Here is a 21,078-nt window from a genome sequence, read left to right as displayed (position 1 = left end):
AGAACAAATATATGAAAGAATTAAACTAAAGGAATTTAAGATTAGTAACTCACTTCTTTGATGATGCTGTGAAAGTGCCGCACTCAATATGCCTGCAAATTTGGAAAACTCAGCAGTGGCCACAGGACTGGAAAAGGTCAGTCTTCATTCCAGTCCCTAAGAAAAGCAGTGCCAAAGAATGCTTAAACTACCACACGATTGCACTCACCTCACACGCTAGCAAAGTAATGCTCAAAATTCTCCAAGACAGGCTTCAAGAGTACGTGAACTGTGAACTTCCAGATGTTCACATTGGATTTAGGAAAGGCAGAGGAACAAGAAATCAAATTGCCAACATCTGCTGGATCATCAAAAAAGCAAGAGAGTTTCAGAAAAACATCTATTTCTGCTTTATTGACTATGCCAAAGCCTTTGACTGTGTGGATCACAAAAACTATGGAAAATTCTTCAAGAGGTGGGAATACTAGACCACCTGACCTGCCTCCTGAGAAATCTGTATGCAGGTCAAGAAGCAACAGTTAGAACTGGATGTGGAACAACAGAGTGGTTCCAAATCTGGAAAGGAGTACGTCAAGGCTGTATATTGTCACCCTGCTTATTTATCTTATATGCAGAGTACATCATGTGAAATGCTGGGCTGGATGAAACACAAGCTGGAATCAAGATTGCTGGGAGAAATATCATTAACCTCAGATATGCAGATGACACCACCCTTATGGCAGAAAGCAAAGAAGAACTAAAGAGCCTCTTGATGAAAGTAAAAGAGGAGAGTAAAAAAGTTGGCTTAAAATTCAACATTCAGAAAGCTAAGATCATAGCATCTAGTCCCATCACTTCATGGCAAATAGATGGGAAAACAGTGGAAACAGAGACAGACTTTATTTTTGGGGGCTTTGAAATCACTGCAGATGATGACTGCAGCCTTGAAATTAAAAGACACTTGCTCCTTGGAAGAAAAGTTATGACCAACCTAGACAGCATATTAAAAAGCAGAGACATTACTTTGCCAACAAAGGTCCATCTAGTCAAAGCTATGGTTTTTCCAGTAGTCATGTACGGGTGTGAGAGTTGGACTATAAAGAAAGCCGAGTGCCGAAGAATTGATGCTTTTGAACTGTGGTGTTGGAGAAGACTCTTGAGAGTCCCTTGGACTGCAAGGAGATCAAACCAGTCAATCCTAAATGAAATCAATCCTGAATATTCATGGAAGGACTGGTGCTGAAGCTGAAACTCCAATAATTTGGCCACCTGATGCAAAAAAACTGACTCATTTGAAAAAATCCTGATTATGGGAAAGATTGAAGGCGTGAGGAGAAGGGGATGACCAAGGATGAGATGGTTGGATGGCATCACCGACTCAATAGACACGAGTTTAAGTAGGCTCCGGGAGTTGGTGATGGACAGAGAGTCTTGGCATGCTGTAGTCCACGGGGTCGCAAAGAGTTGGACATGACTGAGCCACTGAACTGAACTGAACTCACTTCTGGATGCAGTCTAGAAGAATCTTTAAAAATGTCTTGTGGCAATGAATCTTTATAATATCTAGATCTGTTTTTCTCTTATTTTTCTTAAATAAAAAAATTCAAAAAACATTCAGCATAATTTAAAACATCTTGATTAGTGATAATTGAAATCACATGGAACTGAATAGTTGGAACCTTTCCATCTCTTAAATGATATGGTATTATATCATGTAGTAATTTTATGAAGAATGGACTTGAGGGTTATGAGTGGGTCCTGTGAGGCTGTCATTGGTTCATTGATCTAAAGCAGAAGAGCTTTCTACTAATTTAGATTGAAGACTCAAAGGCAGAGAGAAGCCTTAAAATGTGTTAGCCGATTGATTTAAAGTAGCTAACTCATTATGATTAATATATAGTCAAGATTTATTTTTTTAATTTTATAATTATTTAGGAAATAGACCTTATCCCTACTGTCATTCTCTAAAATGCTTTTTAAAAAAGATTTGTATTAAAAAGCAGATCACTTTAAGAAGCCAGGCAGGTTGAATGTTTAAATAAAATCTCATTTTCCACAGACAAGACAGACTCCTTCCTGTTTCTGCCTACAGGTTAGTCATGGTGGGATTTGTTTGGCTTTATGAATCTCATTAAATTTTAATGTACAGATCAGATGTCTTATTGTAGGTAAAAGGAAAGGGTGCAGAGTCTGTTTTGGCCCTATCATTTTACCACACAAGGGAACCATTAGTGGAGAATCAAATTGATTCCTGTAAAGCTTTTCCATTTCATCTTTTTTTTTTCCTGTTTCCTTTCTCCATGATGGTTATTCCTTTCATTTATTTTTTGCTTTTTCCAAATTTGAAACACTTGTGCAGAAACTGTCTTTTCAAATAGGTGTAGTATAGTAGTTCCATTCTGTGGTGTTTATTTTTGTTTGCTATAATTTCATCAAAGTTCATGTTAACCTAGAAATAAGTTTGTGACCTTTTAAAGTTAATGATTTTGAGGGCCAGATGATTTCATGATATCCTATACTTGAAAAAATCCATTCATTCATTCAACAAATGTTCATTGAGTATTTATTGAATATTTCTTATGTGTCAGGGATTGTACCCTGTGAATACAGGAAAGATAAGGTCCTTGATCTTGCTGAACTTACACTCGTGGGAGATAGGAAAAACAAAGCCAGGAGGGTTTATGTCTCATGTGAACACATAAGAGAGACACTTATAGATTTGGGTAGGTTTCCTGAAGGAAGAGTCGTTTAAAAGCAGCACCTAGTCATTTGTCAACACTACCTTCTGGGTAAACTGTGTCCTCAAATTTTGAAGAGCACGTGTGTGTGCTCTCTTGTTCCTTTGCTTTGTTGCCACCGAGAAAGCAGTGTGGGTCACCAGCAGCTCTACTGGAGCCATTAGAGAAAATTTGGCCAGGGTTCTTGCTCTTGCTGGTCTACTCAAACCAGCGGGGTCTGATCTGGAAACGAACTCAAGATGTGCAGCCAGTACTTGAAGGACATGAGCTTCATTAACTTGGCCTAAATGAACTCCCTTTAATGGATTATCCAGCACATGTACCATATGCAGAAACAATACTAGCTCTTTGTATATAAAATAAAAGTTTGAAAAAAAAAAAAAGCAGCACCTAAGAGAATAAATAGGGGTTAGTCAAGCAAAAGAGGGGAGAGAGAAAGAGGCGTTTCAGCTAGAAGGAATGGCTGTTAAAAAAATAAAACAAACAAACAAACCTTGAAGCAGATGGCCAGTGCTCTTCAACTAGTGGTCTTTAGTAAGCACCTGACTATTCCTAAAGTGAAAGTCGCTCAGTCGTGTCCAACTCTGCGACCCCATGGACTATGCAGTCCATGGAATTCTCTAGGCCAGAATACTGGAGTGGGTAGCCTTTCCCTTCCCCAAGGGCTCTTCCCAACCGAGGGATTGAACCCAGGTCTCCTGCACTGCAGGCAGATTCTTTACCAGCTGAGCCATAGAGGAAGCCTGACTATTCCTAAAGGACTTTTGAAATTCTTTGAATACTTTTGAATACCTTGAATATTTCAAATTTAACTTTGAAATAAATTTAAATATTTATTTAATCAGATATTTAATTATTTTAAATTTAAATATTTTATTTTTTTTATTTTTTATTTTTTAAGTTCTACCACTTTATTGCTACCAGCCCATCTCCCTCCACCCTCGTGCACACATGCTCAGTCATGTAACCCCATGGACTGCAGCCCCCCAGGCTCCTCTGTCCATGGACTTTTCCAGGCAAGAATACTGGAGTGGGTTGCCATTTCCTTCTCCATTAAATATTTTTAAATCATGAGTTTAGTTGCAAAGCATGTATTTTCTGCCATATTATGTATTTTGTACACATCTCAAATGTTGCCGTGTTAATTTAACTCTAATTTGTGGAAAACACTTGATACAATATTTTCAAAACCAGTACTCATTGTCTAACTAGTCAGCCAAATCAGATATACTTTTTTTGAACTTCGTGTCTTAAAAAGTTCTTGCTTTAGCCAGTCAATTATCTTTTAGAGATTTAAAAATAAGAAAAAAAAGTGCTTTTATATTTATCCACATAGGTACCATTTTGTGCTCTTCATTTATTTCTGTAAATCCAAACTTTTGTCTGGTATAGTTTTCTTCCTGAAGGACTTCCTTCAACTTTTTTTATAGTTCAAGTCTGCTGGGTGATGAATTCTTTTAACTTTTGCATAGCTGGAGAAGTCTTTATTTTGCCTTAATTTTTGAAATATTTTCTTTGTATCTACCCAAAGTTCTTTCAGTGCTTTGCTCCACTCTTCTCTGGCTTGTATTGTTTCCAATGAGAAGTCTGTTGTTATTCTTATCTTTGTTTCTCTATAATATAAAGCGTCTCATTTTTCTCTGGCTGCTTTTACTATTTTCTCTTCATTATTGGTTTTAAGCAACTTCTTATGATGTAGCTTGTTGTGAGTCCTTTGATGTTTTTTGTCCTTGGGGTTTATGAAGCTTTTTGAACTTCGTGCTTTATTGTTTTCATTAAATTTGAAAAATTTGTAGCTATTTTTTCTTCAAATTTTTTTCCTGTCCCTTTTTCTCTCCTTTGAGGACTTCAGTTACACACACGTAGGCTGCTTGGAATTGTGCCACAACTCATAGATGCTCTGCTCATTTTAAGTTTTGTTTTCTCCTATTTTAAATAATTTTCATTGCTATGACTTCAGTTTCAATAATCTTCATGCAAAAAAGAAAAAAGAAAAAAAAATCTTTGTGCTATATCTTATCTAGTAGTAATCTATCCAGTGTGGTTTTGTATCTCAGATGCATCTCTAGTTGATCTATTTGAGTATTTTTTTTAATATATAATTTTCATTTATCTACTCAGTCTCTCCTTTAGCTTTTGAGCATATGAAATACATAGTAACTATTTTAACCTTCTTGTCTACTAATTCTGTCATCTATGTCATTTCTGGGTTGGTTTTGAATGATTCTTTTTTCTCTTCATAATAGGTAGTATTTTCATGTGTTTTTGTATGCATAGTGAATTTCAGTTGGATGCCAGTGTCCTGTTACTCTCACCACAAGCACAATACAAATGCTTTGTTTTACAGTTCTGGAGGTCTAAAGTCCAGGTTAGCAGAGTTGGTTCCTTCTGGAGATTTTAGGAAAGGATTCATTTCCTTGCCTTTTCCAGCCGCTAGACATTGTCCGAATTCCTTGATTTATAGCCCCATGTCACTCCAACCTCTTACTTCTATTATATCTCTTTTTGGTTCTGTTTTCAGATCATAGTGAGATAATACCTTCAACGTGTTGATGAAATAGTGATCAACCAGAATTCTGTACTACTGAAATAGCCTTTGAAGAATGAAGACAAAGTAGGCATTTTCAAACAAATCAAAATGAATACATTTTGTCACTAGCAGGCTCATAAAGACACATCTAAAATATAAGGATGTGTGTGTATGTGCTCAGTCGTGTCCGACTCCTTGCAACCCCTGGACTGTACCCCACGAAGCTCCTCTGACCATGCGATTTTCCAGGCAAGAATAATGGAGTGGGTTGCCATTTCCTCCTCCAGGGAAAATCTTCCTGACCCGGGAATCAAACCCAAGTCTCCTGTGTCTCCTGCATTGGCAGGTGGATTTTTTTTTTCACCACTGAGCCACCTTTGATCCAAAAATATAAGGATACAGAGAGTTAAAGTTATATCCAATTAAATACAATAGTCAAAGCTGGTTTACAATATTAATATCAGCAAAAACATTATTGGAGATATAGAGAGGTGTTGCCTAATGATTTATAGGTTCAAATTATAAGAAAGATATAATAATTGCAAATTTATATGTACCTAATAAGCTAGCTTCAGTAAAACAAAAGTAGAATTGCAAGGGGATATGTACAAATCTGTTGTTCTGGTGGGATTTTTTATCACTCAGTAACTGATAGATAAAACAGACCAAAAAAATATCAGCAGACATATAGAAGATTTGAACAGCACAGTTAACAAGCTTAAGTTAATGAATATATAAAATAATTCACCTAAAAATTAAGAGCAAACTTATTCTTTTCAAGCACACAGAAAATTATACCCTTTAATATTACTAATTGTATGTTACATAAGTATCATCTCAAAGTATTGAGATTTATCAATTTTGGTCTGTCATATTGGTGAAGATACCTAAGTTTGATTATACATTGAGTTGTTGAGACTGTGAGGAAACAGGTACATTGTGGTGGAAATGTAAATTGATAATTTCTGTGGACGGCAATATAGCAGTGTTTGTCAAAACTATTAATGTCCACACCTATGACTCAGCATTTCCATTTCTAGATAGTATTCTACAGATATATACATTTAAAAATGATACTTTTGGGGAAATGCCTAGTGATCCAGTGAATTAGGACTTGGTTTTCGTTCATTTCAGTTCAGTTGCTCAGTCATGTCCGACTCTTTGTGACCCCATGAACTGCAGCATGCCAGGCCTCCCTGTCCATCACCAACTCTCAGAGTCTACCCAAACCTATGTCCATTGAGTCAGTGATGCCATCCAACAATCTCATCCTCTGTCGTCCCCTTCTCCTCCTGCCCTCAAAGTTTCCCAGCATCAGGGTCTTTTCAAATGAGTCAGCTCTTCACATCAGCTCTTCACAAACTCCTAACTATTGGAGTTTCAGCTTCAACATTAGTCCTACCAATGAACACCCAGGACTGATCTCTTTTAGGATGGACTGGTTGGATCTCCATACAGTCCAAGGGACTCTCAAGAGTCTTCTCCAACACCACAGTTCAAAAGCATTAATTCTTCAGCGTTTAGCTTTCTTTATAGTCCAGCTCTTAACATCCATACATGACTACTGGAAAAATCATAACCTTGACTAGATGGACCTTTGTTGACAAAGTAATGTCTCTGCTTTTTAATATGCTATCTAGGTTGGTCACAACTTTCCTTCCAAGGAGTAAGCGTCTTTTAATTTCATGGCTGCAGTCACCATCTGCAGTGATTTTGGAGCCCCAGAAAATAAAGTCAGCCACTGTTTCCACTGTTTCCCCATCTATTTGCCATGAAGTGATGGGACCAGATGCCATGATCTTAGTTTTCTGAATGTTGAGCTTTAAGCCAACTTTTTACTGTCCTCTTTCACTTTCATCAAGAGGCTCTTTAGTTCTTCTTCACTTTCTGCCATAAGGGTAGTGTCATCTGCACATCTGAGGTTAATGATATTTCTCCCAGCAATCTTGATTCCAGCTTGTGCTTCATCCAGCCGAGCGTTTCTCATGATGTACTCTGCATATAAGTTAAATAAGCAGGGTGGCAATATACAGCCTTGACGTACTCCTTTTCCTATTTGGAACCAGTCTGTTGTTCTATGTCTAGTTCTAACTGTTGTTTCCTGACCTGCATACAAGTTTCTCAAGAGGCAGGTCAGATGGTCTGGTATTCCCATCTCCCTCAGAATTTTCCAGTTTATTGTGATCCACACAGTCAAAGGCTTTGGCATAGTCAATAAAGCAAAGTAGGTGTTTTTCTGAAACTCTCTTGCTTTTTTGATGATCCAGCGGATGTTGGCAATTTGATTTCTGGTTCCTCTGCCTTTTCTAAATCCAGCTTGAACATCTGGAAGTTCACGGTTCACGTATTGCTGAAGCCTGTCTTGGAGAATTTTGAGCATTACTTTACTAGCGTGTGAGATGGGTGCAATTGTGTGGTAGTTTGAACATTCTTTGACATTGCCTTTCTTTGGGGTTGGAATGAAAACTGACCTGTTCCAGTTGTGTGGCCACTGCTGAGTTTTCCAAATTTGCAGACATATTGAGTGCAGCACTTTCACAGCATCATTTTTTAGGATTTGAAATAACTCAACTGGAATTCCATCACCTCCACTAGCTTTGTTTGTAGTGATGCTTTCTAAGGCCCACTTGACTTCATATTCCGGGATGTCTGGCTCTAGGTGAGTGTGAGTGATCACACCATTGTGATTATCTGGGTCATGAAGATCTTTTTTTGTACAGTTCTTCTGTGTATTCTTGCCACCTCTTCTTAATGTCTTCTGCTTCTGTTAGGTCCATACCATTTCTGTCCTTTATCGAGCCCATCTGTGCATGAAATGTTCCCTTGATATCTCTGATTTTCTTGAAGAGATCTCTGATTTTTCCCATTCTATTGTTTGCCTCTATTTCTTTGCATTGATCGCTGAGGAAGGCTTTCTTATCTCTCCTTGCTATTCTTTGGAACTCTGCATTCGAATGGGTATATCTTTCCTTTTCTCCTTTGCTTTTCACTTCTCTTCTTCTCACAGCTATTTGTAAGGCCTCCTCAGACAGCCATTTTGCTTTTTTGCATTTCTTTTTCTGAGCCCAAATTCAATCCTTGGTCAGGAGACTAATATCTTGGAAGCTGCACAGCATGACTAACAACAGAAAAGATGTTTATTCAAGGTGGTTCATTGCAGCAAGCTAGTAAATTATAGACTTACGGAGCTGTGTAAAGAATAGGGAGGTTCTTTGGATACTTGTATTAGAACATCTGCAAGTTAAATTAAGTGAAAAAATCAGAATGCAGAGAGTATGCATAGTATGATCGTAATTATATTAAAAAAATGGAAGTCTGTGTTTTTTTTTGTGCATAAAGTATCTTTTTTATTGAAGAATACAGAGGAAATGGGTAACATTGGTTGCAAGTAGATGGAATTTGAATGCTTAGGAGATAGTGGAGGGAAGAAAAATTTTCACTGCCTTAGGGTTTTATATATGTGTATATCTTTTTGTCATATGTATATATATATATAATATAATTTCAAATTAAATTTTAATTTTTAATTAAAAAATTTTAACTAAATATAACCAGTCATCTAAGATTGTTGATCAAAAGCCACGTCAGTGAGGTCTTGCTCTTTGTTGATATTTATAATGTGCTGCCTTATGGCTCTGGTGTTTGTGAGTTACTGGAGTATGCTTCTTGAAAGTTAGTGTTTTTTGCATCTTTATATACATACTTATAGTGTCCATAGCCGAATGCTTTTTATGTAGTTGAAATTGATATGTTGATTTAATTCTGTTTATTAACAGTGCAAGACTGCCTTGTACTTGTGGAATTTTACATTATTTCATTTGATCCTCAGAACTGCCTGTGGAGTGGGCTTTTATTTACGTGGGACATTTTTTTGTGTGTTTTCAAATAAGAATGTGTAATTTTGGCTAAATATTCTAATTTAAAGTAATTTATTGCATGTGTTTGTAAGTTACTCTGTGATAACATAATGCATTTATTGAGTATGGGATTAGAAGAAATGATCCAATAGGTCCTTTTCACCTCTGAGTAGAAGAATAGTTGAATGAATGAATACATGTTAGTAGTACAAGAGGATCAAGGCGAATATTTGCTTTATGCATTTTGGGTTCCTTTTTAAAATGATCTCCCACCTCCAAAAGACACCTGACTTCACTGATCAGGTCATCCATGTTATTAAACTAAATTATATTAAACTATTAATTACTGGTTATTAATGCCAGTGACATTTTATTTAACACCACTGTTTTATAGGGCTGTTTTCAAACAGTCTAGTTTGTCAAACAAATCTATTTGACTAGATGAATAAAAAATTTGTACATTACCTCATACTTTTTCTTTGTGTTTCTTCCTATTCCTTTGGTTCATCTGATTATCATTTTTTTCATTTAGCACAGTGCTTTGGTATTTTTTTTTCAGATGTCGAATCTGAAACTGTTGTCAGTGTCTTTTAATGGCAGTGTGTATAGGGTGAATAGTAAGGAAACAGAGGAGTTACAGAGATATAACCACCCAAAGTAAAAGGTCCAGAACTTCTTTTTATTATGTTTTGTAGTCAGGAAATAATGAACAAAGGCTTAATGCAGTGAGTGAATGAATGTGCTGCCCTTAATTGCCAATTTTAAAAGCTGGAAACTCTTGTCTCTTTTCCATATAGGAAAAAAATGTGAATTTATTTCCATTTACATCCATTGAATTTGCATGTGATATTCTTCTGCTTGGTTCTGCCAGTGAGTTAACTCCATGTTCCTCCCCACAGGGTGGAGAATGCTTGTACCAAGCTTGTCCAAGCAGCCCAGATGCTTCAGTCAGACCCTTACTCAGTGCCTGCTCGAGATTATCTAATTGATGGGTCAAGAGGCATCCTCTCCGGCACATCAGACTTGCTCCTCACATTCGACGAGGCTGAGGTAAGGCACCCCGAGGCCCAAGCACACCTCTTCCTGACAAAAAGCCCAGTCTTAATGATAATAATGGAGGATTGAGGATTGTTTAGGATGAGAAAACGTTGACTAGCTACACATCTGAATCACTGTGTTTTCTACTTATCGTTAACACAATTGATTGAATACTCTGAAATATATTTTCAGGTTCGTAAAATTATTAGAGTTTGCAAAGGAATTTTGGAATATCTTACAGTGGCAGAGGTGGTAGAAACTATGGAAGATTTGGTCACTTACACGAAGAATCTTGGACCAGGTTAGTCATATGCTACTTTTATAATAAAATGTTCTATGAATTGTCCTTGGTTGATCAAGAGGAAAGAAGCACTCCTGCCTGCTTTTTTTGTGGAAGGTAGGTAATGATGCTTTGGATTTTTAGTTGTCTCTGCTCTCTTGATGGAGCTGACTCTGTGCTTCTACTGAAGAGAAATCATTGTCTCTGAAAGCTGAATCTGCTTTCTGCAAATCCTGGCCCTGTCTAATGAACTGAACTAGACATTGCAAATGTTGCTGGAGAATGTAGGAAATACTTTTCTATTACTGCAGTGCTTAAGGCCACCCTGAATCCTGACCTCTTCATTCCACATTATACAGCATTCCTTCACTGTCTGTCTACCAGCTGGCCTGAGCTCTCTGTGACCTCTTAGCTTGCTAATTAGCCCGCCTGCTATTATGGATTCATGCCCTTGCCCAAGACTGCATAATATAATCAGACCTAGAAGGAGAGAAGAGCTTCTGTAACTAAATCTCTGATTGTATAGTCATCTGAGAATTAAATATTCAAAATACATGAACAGATACCAGCTTTTGGTGTTATAGACATATAACATGAATTTGAGGCTCCTTAAAGTATAAATGAGATTAATGATAAGACATATTAGATATTTAATTTGTTAGTATTAAGGATCACATATCATTTTATAAAATTCTTTTTTCTTACATAGAATGATATTTAATTAATAGTATTTTCTAGAGGTTCCAGTGCAGTCATTCTGTAAACTTAACGGCAGTTAAGAATTTCTCTGAGCTATCATTGAAGATCACTGAGAAGTACCCTTTAAACTTGTTCCTAGCACTATGAAGAAATCTTATTTCTTCAGATGAAATCTAATGCAAAATCTCAACATATAAAAGACAAAAATGGAGCCAGTGTGGATCAAGCAGGGGTATCCCCACCTGTCTATCTCCTTTTGGGTACCCCTTGAGAATCTGTGAAATTACTTAAGAAATTTTAAGAGCAGTTTGAAAATCAAAGTAGTAGAGACTCACATAACACCCTTGAATAATAACCAAAGTAAACAAAAATTTCTAGCAGGCCAACTCTGAAATATCAGATTGTTTCAAATGCTGTCATCACCATAATTACATTTGTAACATTTTTTTTGTGTTTTTTATTATGAAAGTGTGACCCCTCCTTATTTTGGGCAAATTGGAAAGTAGAGAAAAATTTAAAGATGAAAACAAAACATGTTATTGTAACTCTTAAGACTTTTTTCAGCTGCTAGATTCTCAGTACAGACACACCTCATTTTATTGTGCTTCACTTTCTTGTGTTTCACACATACTACATTCTTACAAATTGAAGGTTTGTGGCAACCCTATCTCAAGCAAGTTATTTGGTGCCATTTTTCTATTTCATGTCTCTGGTCATATTTTGGTAATTCTCACAATATTTAAAATTTTTTCATTATTATTTTATTAGTTATGGTGACCTGTGGTCACTGATATTCGATGTTACTATTGAAAAGATCATGATTCATTGAAAGCTTAGATGATAGTTGGCATTTTTTTAGCAATAAAGTATTTTTAAATTAGGGTATGTACATTATGTTTTTAGACAGTGTTATTGCATTCTTAATAGACTACAGTATAGTGGAGATATAACTTTTATATTCTCTGGGAAACCCAAACATTCCTGTGACTCACTTTATTGTGATATTCACTTTGTTGCAGTGGTTTGGAACTGAATCCACAGTATCTCTGAGGCGTGCCTGTAGTAGGCTCACATGAGGTTCTTATACATATAGGCTCAGTGGCCAGGTACATGACATGAAAGCTGGCATGGAAGCCAGGCAAGGTATTCTCCTGCTCACCACTTGTGAATTGTTTCTTTTCAAATATATATTTATTAATTTCAACAGTTTAAATGTATTTGTGAATGTATGTCAAATGTGTGAAAATTATGTCACATTTAGGATTTATATTTATTAAATTAATTTTAATGAGAAGAATACATTTGCTTTAAGTTAGAACTGTTCTGCAAAATTCAATGTCATAAATGATAGAGTTCAGTGATAGTATGTGTGTTTAAATAAGTGGGCAATTTGGACTTTCATAGTAATTCATGGTGGATATAGGCTCAGAAAGCCTGACTCTGGATTGTTTCACTACTCACCCTGTACAATTTATTCCCTGTACCCCAGGAATGACTAAGATGGCCAAGATGATTGACGAGAGGCAGCAGGAACTGACTCACCAGGAGCATCGAGTGATGTTGGTGAACTCAATGAACACTGTGAAGGAGTTGCTGCCAGTTCTCATTTCAGGTATTTTCTGTCTGTACCTTATCTTACAGAAGAAAAAAAAAGTGTTTATATGTTCTAAACTCTGGTGTTCATTTTCTTTTCTGTTTTGTTGCATGTCCTTCAGCCTGGGTAAAAATGCAGCTGGTTAGCTAAGAGCCAGGATTCATTTTCTTTAATGCTCTCCTCCTGCTCTTTGTGTGACACTGCCCTCCTAGTGCCTACTACTGTTCTCTTCAAGTTCTAACAGGCTCCTGTTCTTCTCTAGGCGCTCTAGTTTTGGAAGTATGGATCTTGACCCCTTTATTTGTACTTGGGAAAAAAATTAGGAGCTGGAATAGATCTAGAACACTACATAGTAGAGAAGTGAGTCCACAACCCTTTCCTCGCTCTTCACTATGTTGAAGAGCTGATGGTCTGTACCAACTAGGATCACCTTCCCTTTGGGCAGAGCCCAGAAATGCAAACATGACGGCTGCTCTTTCAACTAGCAAAAGAGAATTGTGCTTATTAAGAGTCTAGTATGTATCAGATATCTCTAGTATATATCACATATCTCGTGGTTTATGTAAATTTTCTTAGTCAAGTTATGTGTTAGTTGGTTTAACTCTTTTTTTTTTTTAATTTTTTTTATTTTTTTGGTTTTTTTTTTTTTTTGGTTTAACTCTTAAGAGGGTTTCTTTATTTTCAAAATCTTTTAAGGCATGTCACTGTAACCCCCCAGCTACTGCCTTCCTGCTTTGTCATTTTTCATGTTGTGACTAAAATAGGAGATGTGAGTGTAAGAGTTCAGAAAGCCCTTATATAAACTAGAAAATAAAAAATTGTAAATAGAGTCTTAAAGTCTTCTCAAAAATATGTTTTTTGAGGCCAACTGTTCTATGTGGCAGAAAGGCTGTTGGGAAAAATCTTTCTAATCTGGGTAACTCAATAAAATGTTGCTCTTTGTTTTATAATTTTATTATGTTTATGAGAAGATTTATGAGAAGATTTATGTTTATGAGTTTATGAGAAGATCTTTTTTCCCCAATGTTTTGTTATTATTTTCTTCTTTACTTGTAGGGGTTAGATAGTCCTTCCTGTATGTTAAGAGAAATAATGGAAGATGAACTCAACCCTGGGATCTTCCACTGGGATTGAGGCAGCAGCATACTTTGGTTACAGTTTAACTGACTTTTTACCTTGTCCCATTAGGTTTGTGTTAGATGGGACCAGTGTTGGGCCTGAGATGTGACTCGGGATCTTCAGTGCATGCATGTTAAATTAGTTCCCTGATTATGATATGGTGATGCTCTTGTACCTTCAGTTTTCTTTACAGTGAAGGTTGCTGATATTGGAATTTTAATAGCAGACTTGCAGTGTTTATTTTCATATTCTTTTTAAGACCTTAGAAGCCCAAAACATGTTCAAAGTGTGAAGCATCTTGTGTGACTATTGTAATACAGCAAGATTACATTCCAAACTTAGTTTCTGATCTTTTGTTTATTTTTACAGCTATGAAGATTTTTGTAACAACTAAAAACTCCAAAAACCAAGGAATTGAAGAAGCTTTGAAAAATCGCAATTTTACTGTAGAAAAGATGAGCGCTGAAATTAATGAGATCATTCGTGTATTACAACTCACTTCCTGGGATGAAGATGCCTGGGCCAGCAAGGTAGGTGTTATTGGGGAAGAAATAAGCAAAATCCCCAATTCTCCCCTCTTGGGGGTGTGATTGTCTCACATTTTATCTTGTAATTTCGTGCAGCATTAGACTACTTAGATATTATGAAAGTAATTTCTTCTTTATTTTTATTTCATGAATTACTTGCTGCTTTTGCACTTTTCCTTTGTTTTCAGGTAGAACAAATAAATAGGTATGTGGGGTGAATGTTGGTTGAAAGCTGAGATGTGTAGCTTTTCTATCAAACCGGAGTCTCATTTATTGAGTTGGTGGAGGAGTTCTGCTGTGGTGTATACTCCCCTGGGTAGGAGCCCTGCCTTTCACGTGGGTGGTTGTTGCTAGGTTACTAAGTAAGATACAGAATATGCCTACGGCTGAATTTTATGGAAAACTTTTCTTAATCGGCTTTTGACCCAGAGAAATCTACAAAAGAAAATGTAGGCATTTCTAGGTGTGTCCCTTTATCATTCCATTTTCCCTAAAGAAAGCTTCACTGAAATATTAGTTTTCACATTGTCTGTTAGTTTGAGGGGTCCCTTTCCCCTTGGTCTATAATTTCCTGTTGGACTCCACAAGGGCTGGTGGATTCCTCCGGGACCCCAGCAGCAGCGGTTTGAGGTGCTGCTGCTCTGGTCTGCTTCTCCATGTTTAGTGATCGGAACAGAGACACTTCTGTTATCGGAGCCCAAGATGCAGGCAGTGGGGGAACCCACTGTCTCTAGGACCCAGCTTCCCCTACTGTGTGGACCCAAATGTTATCTCTAGGGCCACCCAGCAGGCTGGTAGCAGACTGCAGAGGGGATTTTGTTGTATGATTTCCACTGGGTGTCCAGTAGGGCTCTGTTTGTCCTCTAGGACACCTAAAAGTTAAGGTTGAAGCTAGGCCTAAAATTATGAATTCTGTCTCTTTTGTTGCCCAGGAAGTTAAACTAAATGTGTAGGAGAAATTAGTTAGATTATCTTAACCATGGATTTGTTTTCAGAGGCATGAAATTATTGAACAAGTCCTGAGACTATATTTTAAACCCATATGGTAAAATCATATAAAGTCTTTGATATTTTACTTAATTTTGCTTTTGCATGTTTGACAACTTTCACTTCCCTGTTATGACTTCTTTATGCATCTTTTTTTTGTTCTCTTGTTTGTTTTACTCTTTTTCTCACGTTTAGAAGGTAAGCTTTCTCTTGCCCTCTAGTTTCTTTCTTGCTTAAAAAGAGAAAAAGCATGTCTGTGAGGTTTTCTTGTGCTGTGTGCCATGCCTTATTCCGTGTGCCGGTGTGTAACACTGTGCTCGATTATGCGTCAGAATGTGACTTAATATGGGACTTGGGGCTGTGCTGGGCAGACTGTTTAGCTCAAAAGGAGCTGTTTTTTGGGGGGAAGCAAGAGGAAAGACATTAGTATGGGATGTCAGGCTTTCTATATTTGGTGGGTGCCTTCCTCTCTTTGGGGACTTCCCTGGTGGCTCAGTGGTAAAGGATCCCCCTACCAGTTCAGGAAATATGGGTTCAGTCACTGGGTTGGGAAGATCTCCTGGGGAAAGAAATGGCAATCCACTCCAATATTCTTGCCTGGGAAATCTCATGGACAGAGGAGCCTGGTGGGCCATAATCCATGGGGTCACAAAGAGTTGGACATGACTGAGCAACTAAACAATTCCTCTCGTTGAGCAGGCTCCTGGGAACTGCTTTGACCTGGTCATTCCCACTGACTTCTTTTGAGGGGCAGATTTCCCCATCTGGGTGACCCCTAAGTTATCTGTGGATCCTGCTCTTAGCAAAGGAAACTTCCAGCTGATGCCATCTCTGTATTTGTCTCTTGTGCCAGTTTCCTTTGCAGGCTCTGGAATTTGGCTTTTGGAGATGGCATCATTGAGGTTTTAAGCCATAATGAAAATAGGTAGGCTAGAGAGTCTCAATGAGGCACCTGTCCTTCACAGTAATCCAAGCCTGCAGAATCAAAAGGAAAAAGTCAGGTGTACCTCAAGTTTTTCCTAGTTTCAGTCCCTGGCTCACTGCATGTTCTGCTGTCTGAGCTGTGAATCAGCCATCATTCCCCATGACCTCATGTTCCCCTAACCTAATCTCTTTCCTTATTCTCTCCCCTTTGCTTCTAGCAGATGAGAAATAGTAAAAAATGAGGAGCAGGCACTGCAACCATCATGTTTCTATTTTCAGAGGGGAAAAGTCATCCATCAATTAGTAAATAAGTCACAGCTTTACTTTGTGAAAGTCTGAGAGCTGCTTCTTTAAAGACCAAAACCAAAACCGTGGTCAGTTGAGGTTTTCAGGAGGAAGATTAGGCACTTGGGGGCATATACAAGGGACATAGACCTGGTTCCCACTGTGTACAGTCTAATAGCCATCTCAGTTTTATGCTGATCTGGAAGGAATCAGACTGTTAGGATACTGTAAAACTATCAGAATAAAAGGAAATAAATAAAATTAGCTCAGCCAAAAGAAGCTTAAGTACAAAATGACGTCAGAATGAGCAATGAATATTTATTTTTTAACTTCCTTTTGCTTTTGTTATACATTTACCTGATTCAAAAATCAAAATGCTATAAAAAGATATATATGACATAGCTGACTCTCATTCCAATCCCTTTCCACTCTATCTCCCTTACCCCCTAAGAGTAATTGTTTTTATTAGTTGCAAGAATATTTAGAAAAAAATTTTACCCTGAAAATGGAAATAGGTAACTAGGGTTTTAATTATTTTTCAGTTCAGTAGCATTATGCATCTTTCATTGCTCACCTGTAAGCAGTGAATTAATCAGACCCTGTGTCTGTCTGTGACCCCTGGGTTCCCATTCTGTTTAATACATGCAATATTTTTACCTCCTCTCACCCCCTACCAATAAAGAATTAACTTTGTCTTACCATACTTGTTTCATGCCTCCCTATTGGTGCAGTTTTCTCCTGGAAAGTGATGATTCCTCTAGAAAAGTGGGGGAAGAAAGTAAGTGGAAAAAATTCTTGGTAAAAGTGCGTCTTGCCAAATAAATTAAGATTTTAAAGAGGCAATGCAATAGCTGACTATTTTATGTTTTATACCTACATGCAGATGGCAGATTTACAAATTTAAAAGTACTTTGACTTTAAACTCTTCCTTTTATTTTGAAAATAAAAAATTTCCCCTCAAATCAACAATCATAATAATTATTAAAAACTAGTTTAGCATTTTTCCTGAGAATACATTATGAGACAAAAAAAATGTAGAGATTAAACAGAATTGACATTTTACCCTTTGTAAATTTAGCAACATATATTAATCTTTTTTTGGTGTTTATATTACTTGTATTTTGATGCATGTTGAGAATAAAAAGGAAGTGAGAAAAATTTTAAAAACGTTTCATTACTGAGAATTTTTGAACCCTATGAGGTGTTCCTGTAACTGCACCCTGAGTCAGTTATTCAGAATTTGTCCCTGTGGTGTATCTCCTCCCACTGTAGGCCTAGGTTGGTGGTGGGTAAATGGTAGTGAGTGACTCAGATGTCTTTGTGCAGATTAGAGTACCAAAGAAGGAAATACCGCTTAGAACATATGCTCCTATAATACTTTTCCTTGCTGCAGACCATTGGGGTTTAAGTGTTGATTTTTATTTCAATTTTGAAAAAATAAGGTTATATATGAGCTTTTTATGAGTCTTATAATGTGATGCAATATTAGTATTCTAGTATGCAGCTAACACAACAAAGGATTTATCTCTTAGAGTCTGAGATAAATAGTTAATTTAAGCGTTTATATATCTTACCCTCTCCCCCAACCAAAGGAGAAAAGCCCACCATGTTAAATTGACATTTCCCTTCTGATCCAAGTGCTCGTTTAGTTGATACAACTGATTGTGTGCACATAGGTGGTGCAGAATTGTAGCACTGAGAAGGTATTCTTAGAGATGAAGAACTGATGCCTGGGAGGCTTGCCTGGAGGTTCAGGGACAGATAACTTTCTCTCCATGGGTAAATGTAGTTTACAAGATTTTGTGTTACTGCCCAATTTAACTTTCCAAAAACATCTTTGTTTAAAATATGGATTTGGAGTTAGAAATGTGGTCAGAAATGGAATGGAGTGGGAAGGGTGGGGACAGGAGGTGTTAGTGGAAACAGGAGGGTAGGTTGGGCAGTGAATGAGAGGGGGTCCTTAGTCCCATATTTGAAATTTTCAAGAGCATGGGATTGCAGGAACTCACTTTCCCTGCCACACTTCCTCTTGGCTGTTTGTGGGAGGAACTCAGTGGTTCTTGGTATTAATATTATTCAGTGTTCTTTAGGTCTAACTCTGTATTAAATTTCAGAAGTGTTTCAGTTCCTGGAAAAGCATGGAAAAAGAAGTCTTTTAGGTTGTCCTTCTGACTTTCAGTATGTGTGGCAGAGTTTCAAAGAGCTGTGTTTCTTTTCATTTAAAACCTGAACTCCTGAGAGTTTTACAATAAAAGGAACCAGAGCAGGAGGGGCCAGAACCCTGCCAGCTGTCCCCAGAGCTGCACAACTGTATCTGCTCTTTTTTATATTCACTTAAAAAAAAAAAAAAACCCAACAACAACAACAAACAGAGAAGAGCTTAGTGAAGACTCGTCTCTTTCCCACATTTTAGATATTATAGAGAAAAGTACTTAGTGAAGGTGCAGTTTTTTTCTCTTCTATTTCATATCCAGAGTGTACTCTGGGTACTTAGACCTACACGGCAAGGTTTAACTAAAAGCTCTGTGGTACATAATGTAGTTGGCCGCAGAGTTATGGTTATTGTCATCCTTTATAAATATCTCAAAATTGCTTCTTAGTCCTAGTTGAATTTGTTTATATTATATCTAGTGTTAGTATACTTCTATTGTTGCTTATGTCAGAATTCTGTTACTTCCATAATAAACACTCCCCTTCAAAAGAAATTCTTATGACATTCTTAGGACACCAAAATGTTTGTTCCTATAGACATTTTTGCTTTTAATGTGGTTGGTCAAAAAGTTTGTTGGGTACTCAAACAAACTTTTTGGTCACCCCAATAGATATGACATTTAAATGTATTGTGTTTAAATGGCTATTTACAACTCATCTTATTCCAGAAAGAATTTAATGTGGTCTTCCCAGTGACTGTTTTAAATCTCCAAAATTGTCTAAAATTTATTCTGTTAAAAATTTTGCTAACTAATTCAATTTCCCAGTTTAAAAATGCATCTTCATTGCATATTTGCCATTGATTCTTTTTAGGAGAAAATGATAGTAATTATAAGAAATAATGTTAACTTCTTCATATTGTCACATCTCCTCAGGACCAAATTAGTCACATCCTTAGAGTCAGATTCTTTCCTTGAAGTGTGTTAGCCATCCTTTATAGTGAGAGAAAAAACAGTGACTTTTGAGAATACTGAATGCTGAGCAAAACTGGTTTTTCTATTGGGTTTCAAATCATTTTTGGGCAGTGGTGAGTAAAAGCAGTTATTTAGGTTAGTAAGAATTATGAATTTGATTTATAGAGCTAATTTTCTGGGCAGTGGCAGTATTAACCAATCCAAAATTGGTAAAGCAAAAGATTTGCTGACTACTGTAAAAGGTTAGTGGAATCTTTGACAACTCTCTTTGGTAAAAGAAAAAAAATTCTTGAATTTCATCTAACAGAAAATAATGAGATTTGAGATCAAATGGGGCTTCTAGGACTGAGCCCCTTAATTTAAAATTGAAGTTAAATGAAGCAATGAGGGAAAAAATGGCTAAAGTAGAACCTAACATGCAAGAAATGCTCAATTAAGGTTAGTTTCCTAACGAATAGCTATTAATGCTAGAGTAGACCCTAGAAAACTTCTGATCTTTGTTTCTTCTTAAATTTAGATTCTGAAATATAATAAATATCTATTGAGTTTTTCACTGATTATATATGTATATTAGAGAAATGGTTATTAAGAGATTTTAAATTAAGTATTTTTACATGACTTCAGTTTTTCCTCTTCAGCATGTGCACAGTATTTCCTAGGTGAGAGATTGTGAATTTTTAAAAAATCTGTATCTAGACAAAGTCCTATAACTTGTATTAGACCCTGAAGGCTATCTAACTCTAAGGATGGGTATTGCCTGAGACTTTCTTTAAAACAATATTAATTTGGGCCTTGCTAATTTGGAATTAAAGTTGACTTTTGAAGGCAAGGTTTGCTGTACAGAGTGATTAGAACAAGATGGAGGAGGAACAAATATTTGAGAATCAAAGCACTTAAATGCCACTTGTCTACTTGCACTAAATACAAATGGATTTTAAAATAGATCCTCCTACGACTCAGTCTTTTGTTGATAGATAGCTATCATAATTTCATACACCTCAATAATAAAAATATTTTATTTCCATTTTTTCAGTAATTTGGTTCACTTCTTTTTAGTTGCTGTGGATGAGAATTTGTATTTAGAGCCTGAGGTAGACAAGTTTATAACAGGAGAACGGTCTGTATCTGTTTAGATGGGGAAAGAGGGAATCCAAAGCTGAGAGTTCTATAATTTGACTGAGTACTTTGGAAAAGCTGGAGTCAGGCTGCTGAAACCCTAAGCCTAATTATGAATGCTCCCTGTACTTATTGGTGCTAGTGCTGGGTTTTGTTTGCATTTAAAGTGGGGATGCTCCTAGTGCCCCCAAGTGGAAAACTGATGGCACCACACCTTTAAGAACCCCAATTTACAACAGTGGAAATTGAAAAAAGGTGGGGATTTAAGACATTCCCTAGA

General features: G+C 36.8%; 1 protein-coding gene across 4 annotated transcripts in view; it reads left to right on the top strand.

Moving 5' to 3' along the window:
* Positions 1-21,078, top strand: part of VCL (vinculin) — a 108,796-nt gene that overhangs the window by 55,409 nt on the left and 32,309 nt on the right. For all 4 annotated transcript variants that reach the window (XM_043476491.1, XM_043476492.1, XM_043476494.1 and 1 more), the window contains exons 3-6: positions 10,004-10,154; positions 10,335-10,443; positions 12,611-12,733; positions 14,204-14,364. In XM_043476491.1, coding sequence (XP_043332426.1) covers positions 10,004-10,154; positions 10,335-10,443; positions 12,611-12,733; positions 14,204-14,364 — 544 coding nt within the window. The remainder of the gene's footprint in view (positions 1-10,003; positions 10,155-10,334; positions 10,444-12,610; positions 12,734-14,203; positions 14,365-21,078) is intronic.

The sequence above is a fragment of the Cervus canadensis genome, chromosome 8 (genome assembly GCF_019320065.1).
Source record: "Cervus canadensis isolate Bull #8, Minnesota chromosome 8, ASM1932006v1, whole genome shotgun sequence".
In the NCBI taxonomy this organism is placed as follows: domain Eukaryota; kingdom Metazoa; phylum Chordata; class Mammalia; order Artiodactyla; family Cervidae; genus Cervus; species Cervus canadensis.
This window is presented reverse-complemented; position numbering and strand designations above follow the sequence as displayed.